The sequence below is a fragment of the Vollenhovia emeryi genome, unplaced genomic scaffold (genome assembly GCF_000949405.1).
Source record: "Vollenhovia emeryi isolate VEMERY1.0 unplaced genomic scaffold, V.emery_V1.0 DF939145.1, whole genome shotgun sequence".
Lineage (NCBI taxonomy): Eukaryota > Metazoa > Arthropoda > Insecta > Hymenoptera > Formicidae > Vollenhovia > Vollenhovia emeryi.
In genome coordinates this window covers 1,966,378-1,974,050 of record NW_011967221.1, presented here as the reverse complement: position 1 = coordinate 1,974,050, position 7,673 = coordinate 1,966,378, and the positions used below count along the sequence as shown (strand labels likewise).

At 45.7% G+C, this 7,673-nt stretch overlaps 2 protein-coding genes across 2 annotated transcripts in view; one reads left to right on the top strand and one right to left on the bottom strand.

The window, feature by feature from the left end:
- Window positions 1–5,245: 5,245 nt before the first annotated feature.
- LOC105566362 lies at window positions 5,246–6,379 on the bottom strand. The gene is made up of 2 exons (XM_012020289.1): window positions 5,772–6,379; window positions 5,246–5,689 (listed from the first exon to the last, which is right to left on the bottom strand). Exons 1-2 carry the CDS (start codon window positions 5,945–5,947, stop codon window positions 5,515–5,517), a joined length of 351 nt encoding a protein of 116 aa, XP_011875679.1. The 5' UTR covers window positions 5,948–6,379; the 3' UTR covers window positions 5,246–5,514.
- A 286-nt stretch (window positions 6,380–6,665) lies between these two features.
- The window catches only part of LOC105566360 (surfeit locus protein 4 homolog), a 5,394-nt gene continuing 4,386 nt past the window's right edge, over window positions 6,666–7,673 (top strand). The window contains exon 1 of the mRNA XM_012020287.1: window positions 6,666–6,889. Within this exon, the coding sequence (XP_011875677.1) occupies window positions 6,839–6,889 (51 nt within the window). The 5' untranslated portion in view covers window positions 6,666–6,838. The remainder of the gene's footprint in view (window positions 6,890–7,673) is intronic.

Sequence of the window (7,673 nt, the reverse complement as noted above, 5' to 3'; positions counted from 1 at the left end):
ATTACAAATTCGTATAACAAAGCTGAAGGCCTATCCTAATGCAACTCTAAATTACATACCATAAATTGACCAATATGTAAGTTCTATCGAACACGTTAGCGGCTTGTTTTAATGTTAATTGACTCTCTCCTGTCTTTACTCAGTTTGACACAAGGTAATGGTATTGGCCAAACAACTGAACAATGACGCAGTGATTCACTAAGGTACGTAATTTAGAGTTGCATTAGGATAGGCCTTCAGCTTTGTTATACGAATTTGTAATTTGCGTTTCAGAACACTTGAAAAGGGCCCAAACCCAGGGCCGAAACGTTGTAATATTCGTTTTTTAAATAAAAACCACTAGCCAGTGTAGGTCGCTTAATTTCATAAAAATTTGTTTTTTAAATATAACATTACGATCCTGTTCAGACTCTGACAATGAGCCCCTTTCATTGTGCCTGATTTTATCATACGAGCCATTGTTAATTATTATATTAAATATAACTGCCAGAGTCTAAGAAATTCTACGTAAATTTAAAAATTGTTATAAAAATCAACATAAAAATGCTAGAGTTGGAACACTTTTGTTAATTTTTGTAATATTCTACGAATAAGCAGATGTTTTAATTCTTTAAGATTTTATTACGGTCGTCAATCAACGTTTCTCGAATTAATTAATCGACGAAGACGCGGATCGTCGAATTCTGCCCACAAGGTAAAACACACACAGGGAGAATTTTCTTTCAAAATTTATCCTGAAAAATTTATAATCGTGGGTCAACGCGACATTTTAAACAATTTTGCGAGAGTTTCTGAAATGTTACTATACATTTCACTAGTATAATTATACATTTCACTAGTAAAATGTATGGTAAGATTTCGAAAAACTCTGACAAAGTTCTTCGAAGTGTCATGTTGCCCCGCGATCACACGATTTTCAGGATAAATTTGAAGTGAAAATTCTCTCCGTGCACCTGGTCTGAAATAAAAGTGCGGCGACGTACGCGCGCGTTACTGAACATCGATATATTTCGAGACAGAGCCGATAGTTCGGATTTTCCCGCCCCTCACCTAATTTATCTCTCTCTCCTCCGTGCAGACATCCGCGAGAGGACGGCCGTCTCTCTGTGTCTCTGTGCGAAAGCGATCCTCTGTATGGGATGCGACAGCGCGGCGCCAGCAGCCCCGCGCGCGCACACGGAGCCCGGGGACTCTCGTCGCTCGATTCCCGCTGCGACGAACGCTTCGAAGAACGCATGCGACCACGCTTGGCCCTCGACTTACGTAAGTCCCGACCGTGCCGTCGCGACACGACCACGAGGTAGGCGCGAAGGGATGCACTTGCAACCCCGCGGCGGCTTCCCAGGAAAGCGGAAACGAGCCTGAGAGTCACCGTTGCGGCTGGCGCGAGATAGTTGATCTTACAAGGCTCAGATGTTTCTGAGCCTGCCTCTTCTCGGAATATAAATGAGATAATTAGGATGAAAGTATGAATGTGTCAATATACACGACGTTATGCTTCATATTGAACGGATTGCTACATTTCTCCTTTTAAAAGAGTCTAAAGTCGTTTCTATTAAATTAAACTGCTGCAAAATAAGCGAGACTTAATCAGCACCTTAGAAATTATCCTTCTCCTGTTTGAATAAAATAATAAAATAATCGTCAAATTGAATAAACTAACTTTTAACTCGGTCCTTTAAGATATAAATCAATTTGAAACATAAACGCCATATTTAGGAATCCTGGCCGAGGTAATATTTTTCGCGATAAGAATTTTCATTCAGTACGGGGAGTAAGGGTTATTGTAATAAATGCTAAGTGTAGCATTTAAAATAATTATCAGATCGTTTAGCGATTTTTATAACACGTGTATTCACCGACGATAACGATTTCACCTGACGAAAATCTGTGTCCGGTAAGTAACGGCGCGCAGGACAGATTGGAAAAAGACGGAATATGGATTCGCTTGGTAATTTAATTGGCCACCTCCACCTGTGCCAGGTCCTAAAAGTGGCGTTTATGTTTGAAATTGTAATAAAGTAGTTGTAATAATTAAAATAAATTTCTGATTGCCGATAAACCGAAAACAGTCCATCGCAAAATAAATTATAACTGAAATTTTGAGTTTAAAACTTTAAGGCCTTTGTCGGCGCCTTACAATTCAAATGCAAATTCGACATTTTTATTTTCATTGAGAAAGTATCCTGCGAAGTAACGATTCGTTACTTTTTGAATGATTGCAAGTGTGACGCGTTACTATTCAGAATTTGGTAACTTGTAACTGTAACTAGTTACACTATTAGTGAAAAAACCTGTAACTGTAACTGGATACTTTTGTAAAGTATACTTTTATAACTTTCCCAACTTCTGTAATTTACTTATACTGTCTACGCGAAAAAGGTTCGCAACGTAAACGATCCATGCAGATGTAATCTTGAAATTTACGACACCAGCCCCGACAACTACGCATACACACGACGTTTATCTCTATAGACACTTGGAAAAAAAGATTGCCTCTTTGTAAAAGGGGGGAAAAAAAAGGATTTGTTCGCGCGTTCGGGAGATTTTTTCCCCTCTTCGATCAAAGTTTCCATCGGGACGTTGTAAAACTTAGCCGACGAAGTCGCTTTATGGGTTACAAGCGTACGTACGCGGAAGTTTAGCGAAGTTTCCGCGTTACTAGAAAACTACCTGTGCGCGCCATTTAGAACGCGCGGAGATGCGAGCGAGATCAACGGGCAGACGCTCGTTCAGCTCCCTTTCCCGGCCGGTCCCAAATAGGATAGGGAGTCGAGTAACTCGGCGCCTACCGGCGCACCGGCGGCGATAGTAAACCTACTCGTCTCTATTACAACTTGATATGCGCGCCGTATACACGTGGTATTCGTATTCGTATTCGCGGTAGCAGATAGCGGCTATCGCGAAGCGGCATCTCGAGCGAAAACTCTCGGGCTTCGGCCGCCCGGTAAGACAAAATGCGGCGACGGTCGTGTTCGCCGACCCTGGACTCAATCATGAATCTTTTCCTCTGGTGTAAACTCGTGAAAAGTGAACCATTTCATTGACGAATATTTCAGTCTTCAGTCAAATGTCTCACTTTTCACGAGCACACACTAGACGAAAAGATTCACGTGATTCGCGGGGATAAAATGTCGCGGAGCGATTTTAAAGAAAATCGAGCCTACTTGTGGCTCATCCGAGTGGAGAAGTTTACTCGGGCATTTCCCAGGTAGCCAGCTGACGTAACTTGTCGTTATTGTGACGTCAAAGTGACATTTCTGACGACATTTCGACGTTAAAATGACAACAAGTGACGTCAGCTGGCTAGTTGGGTTTAATTATCATACTAATTGTAAGTATGGCTTTTGTATGATTTCACTATGACTTTTAACCGTCTTTTTATGTAGACTAGAAACGATAAAACGCGCGCTTCGCGCGCGCTGTTTGTGGTCAAGCATTGTTATATTTTTAAGAATTTGTATACATGCGAAGAAGTAATTGTATGCGCAACGTCAATTTAAATTAAAAAGTAATTTGCCACTCACTGATACGGTTCGCAACAGCAAAGTTGTACATCGCTAACTATACATGTTAAACTGTAACAATACAAAAATGTATACGATTATTATAGACTAATTATGTAAAATCCAGACTATTGTATTAAATATACTTTATATTTTATATTTTTGAAAATGGGTATTTATTAAAATAATTATATAGAATACTGAAAGTCTTCCTTTTAAATATGAACTCACAAAATTTTATACGTATGGTTTTGTCTCTGACACTTATTCGAATACTCGTTGGAATCATTTGAATAAATAAAATAAAAGCACAGAACAGATGATTCATTTTGCACAAGTAGCAAATAACAAAGTAAGACACTTACCTTACGATTTCTCTGCCGTTGCCCGATGCCGCCTAGGCCTGCTCCTCTGAGATTTTCTTGTTGCACTTACACTCACAGCACTAATTCGCGAAAATCGATCACGCGAAATTTCGGACACTCCCGTACGCGATGTAAAATACCGTGAAATGCAGTAAGCGACGTTCTTTACTTCCTGCCCGTTCGAGTTGCGAAGAACGACAGAGCGAATTACAGCGCGAACGCCGAAGTCGCACAAATATGTCTCTCTTCCCGAAAATGGAACAGATTACACGAAATCGATAGATAGTTAAAAGCGCGGTGCGTAAACGAGTAACCGCGACAACGTACCACGGTTTACTTTCATATTTTAAAAGAGTTAGTCTCGTAAAATATCCATGTTCACGTTAATAAAGAGCCGTCGCCTCAACGCGCAATTCGTTTCTCATTACAAGTTGTAGAAACTTAATAATTGATCTAGTAGCATTACTTGTCACTGATGAAGGAGTCCAAATCAATAGCATTTTATCCTTGCATTCTTCACGATCGAGTCTTGGAAACCGACAACGCAAAAATAATACCACGCACGGAGCGACTCGCGCCACCGCTTGCCGGCTCGACGTTCGGCGAGCGAGTGATAAGTACGGAATTTTCCATTACATAGATGGGCCAACGAATTCTCAACGTTTTTTTGTTGTTTTTCACTCGGCGCGGTGACGTACGACGTTTTTGCGTGCCATCGTGTACCTGAAGGTCGCTGCGCTAACTCATCTAAAATATGAAAGTAAACCGTGGTACGTTGTCGCGGTTACATCTCGTTTACGCGCTTTTAACTATCTATCGATTTCGTGTAATCTGTTCCATTTTCGGGGAGAGAAATTTGTGCGACTTCGGCGTTCACGGCGTAATTCGCTCTGTCGTTCTTCGCAATTCGAACGGGCAGGAAGTAAAGAACGTCGCTTACTGCATTTCACGGTATTTTACATCGCGTACGGGAGTGTCCGAAATTTCGCGCGATCGATTTTCGCGAGTTAGTGCTGCGAGTGTAAGCGCAACAAGAAAATCTCAGAGGAGGAGCAGGCCTAGGCGGCATCGGGCAACGGCAGAGAAATCGTAAGGCAAGTGTCTTACATTTTTGTTATTTACTACTTGTGCAAAATGAATCATCTGTTCTGTGCTTTTATTTTATTTATTCAAATGATTCCAACGAGCATTCGAATAAGTGTCAGAGACAAAACCATGCGTATAAAATTTTGTGAGTTCATATTTAAAAGGAAGACTTTCAGTATTCTATATAATTGTTTTAATAAATACCCATTTTTTTAAATATATATAAATAAAATATAAAGTATGTTTAATACAATAGTTTCGATTTTGCACAATTAGTCTATGTATAATAATCGTATACATTTTTGTATGATTACAGTTTAACATAAAAAGTACGAAGATAAGCGCTGTCATCCTTTATCAATTTTTTTGAAGTGTACAGTCCTATTTAATATACCCTGCGATTAGACAATAATTTTCTTTCTTTCTTAACACGCCAAGGTTTGTTATCTTTTTTTTTTGTGCAGTCGCAAGACCGCTCTCATTTATGTGTGACACTGTCGAAACCGCGGTACAGCGGGAGGGCCTTGCAAATGCATAGTGCTGCCATCTAGCGGCGACTACCGCGGACAGCAGTGCTGATAGAAAATGGTGGGGTCACTTACCGACAAGTCGTACTTATCGACGGAGAACAAAATGGCGTTGACAATTCCTGCCGGCAACGCGATACGAATTATGAATTTCCGTCTCCTTTGGCGCCGACTCTCCGCTTCTCTCCATTCCTCGCGTTCTTCCCTGCGGACAAAATGCGAATTAGCGTCTAAATAAATTAGATGATGAGGCGCGAGCTTCATCAGCCTCAGCGTCGGCGAGATACCTCTGAAGAGATCCGCGATCCCGGATAACTTCTCGCCGCCTAACTAACGCGCGTACGATCGCGACCAAGGCACCCGCGCGACGAGCACGGCGCGCGTAGAAATAAGAGCCCACTTTTAGACGATAACGACCGCGAGAGACGCGGGACGCGTCCGAGCGCGATTCCACGCCCGCCATGTTCCAAAACGCGATTCTCCCGGCGCAGTCCCGGCGAGAAGTTGACTCGGCACTGCAAATCCGAGGCGTCGGAGTGTACACTCTTCCTACCCTTCTGTCTCATTCTCCTCTCTCGTTCACTCGAATGCAAACGAACGCTCACTCCAACGCGTCGGATTTGCAATGCCGAGCGCAAACCAACGTCGAATCGACACCGCTGATGTTGACCGAGTTCCTGGAAAACGTTAGACAGAGAGAGAGAGAGAGAGAGAGAGAAAGAGACAGAGAGCGCCGAATGAAACGAGAAACTAACCCGTCCGGATACACGGAGAATCTCAGACGCGCGATACGAAGTGGAATTCGGCGCGCGGTTCATTCGAATGCGGTGCTGTCGACATAAATACCCACACGTACAGTGGCCGAGAGTATTCCCGCGGAGTTCTCGCTCAACGGCCGACGAAGTAGAGAGACCGGCGCGCGGCGGGTCCCGGGGTCGCCGCCGCCGCCGCCGCGCGCGCGCGCGTCCGCGAGATTTCCCGGGCGCGCAAGTCGAATTCGGGGGCGGCGAGCAGCGCCGACTAACGCGCGACGACCACGTACGCCGGAAGCGGTGCGCGCGCAGCCGATCTCCACATCACACTCTTGGGATGGCGCGCGATGCGATCGGCGCGCGGGGCGCCGCTGAGCGAGAGGGCGGCGAGGGGGGGGGGGCTCCGCGAGCGCCGCCGCGGTCGCGCCACGCCGCCGCGCTCTCTGTTCCGCTCCGCTCCGCTCCGCTCCACGCCGCGCCGAGAGGCCGTCCGTCAGCCGTGCAGTGCCGTGCACCACTTGCGTGCGCGCACGTGTGTACGTCGGTGTGTGTGTGTGTGTGTGCATGGGTAGACTTTTTCGGTTTTCGAAGGACGCGCGACGATGGTGCTCTCGCAGGAGGTGCTCTCGAAGGCGGAAGAGTTCGCCGACCAGGTAAAGTCCTCGCGACCCGCTCAGCTGTCAGGGCGACCCGCGGGGCGGGGGTTTCCGTGCGTGCGAGAAACTGGGTCCTGCGAGCGGTCTCCGCTCCTGTCAACGTCATCGCTCCCGGCGCGCGTATTTTTCCGTACCTTCGCACGCGCGCCTCCCCGCCCGCCCCGCCTCATCGCGACCGGGACGGTCGCGCGCGCGCGCGCGCGAGGTTATGAATTCCACAGGTGAACGATATCACCCGCGGCGAAGACACCGCGAGTCGCCGACGAGCGCCTCTTTCTCCCCCACGATCACCCCGTAGATGCGCTCTCTGACACGACAGATTTTCCAGGGGGGGGATCGGGCACTCGATTGCGTGTACGTGGATCGTGACTCTGGATTTCTCGCTGATATAACGCTCTTATCGTCCGTTGTTTTGATATTTCCTTCACGTGGGAAGATAATCGAGCGAGTTTACATTCACGATAACGTCGCGTGCGTATTAACGAGATTGTTACGTTTCACGTTTGAGTAAAGTTTCTGTGCAATGAGGCTGTGCGGTGGACATATGGATCTTGCCGGCCACACTTTCACAGACCTACTTTTCGTACTTGCGCACATATTACGTGTCCAATCGGCAGGTTTCGAATGTACGTAAGGCGGCAGAGCCGCATGAAACAGTAGCGTAAAGCTCGACGGAAGAAAATAGGCTCTATCTAAAGTTCCTAGAGAATCCGCGGCCCCAAAAAAATGTCACTTCTGCCCGGAGCTTCTAAAGGCCTGTATCCACGATGCTAGAACTTGG

What these genes read in the sequence shown, in the direction of transcription:
- LOC105566362 (XM_012020289.1), bottom strand. Translation starts at nt 5,947, where the DNA reads ATGGCGGGCGTGGAATCGCGCTCGGACGCGTCCCGCGTCTCTCGCGGT. An exon ending in GATCGCGGATCTCTTCAGAG is followed by an intron (nt 5,690 to 5,771) that starts GTATCTCGCCGA and finishes TTTTGTCCGCAG; the next exon opens with GGAAGAACGCGAGGAATGGA.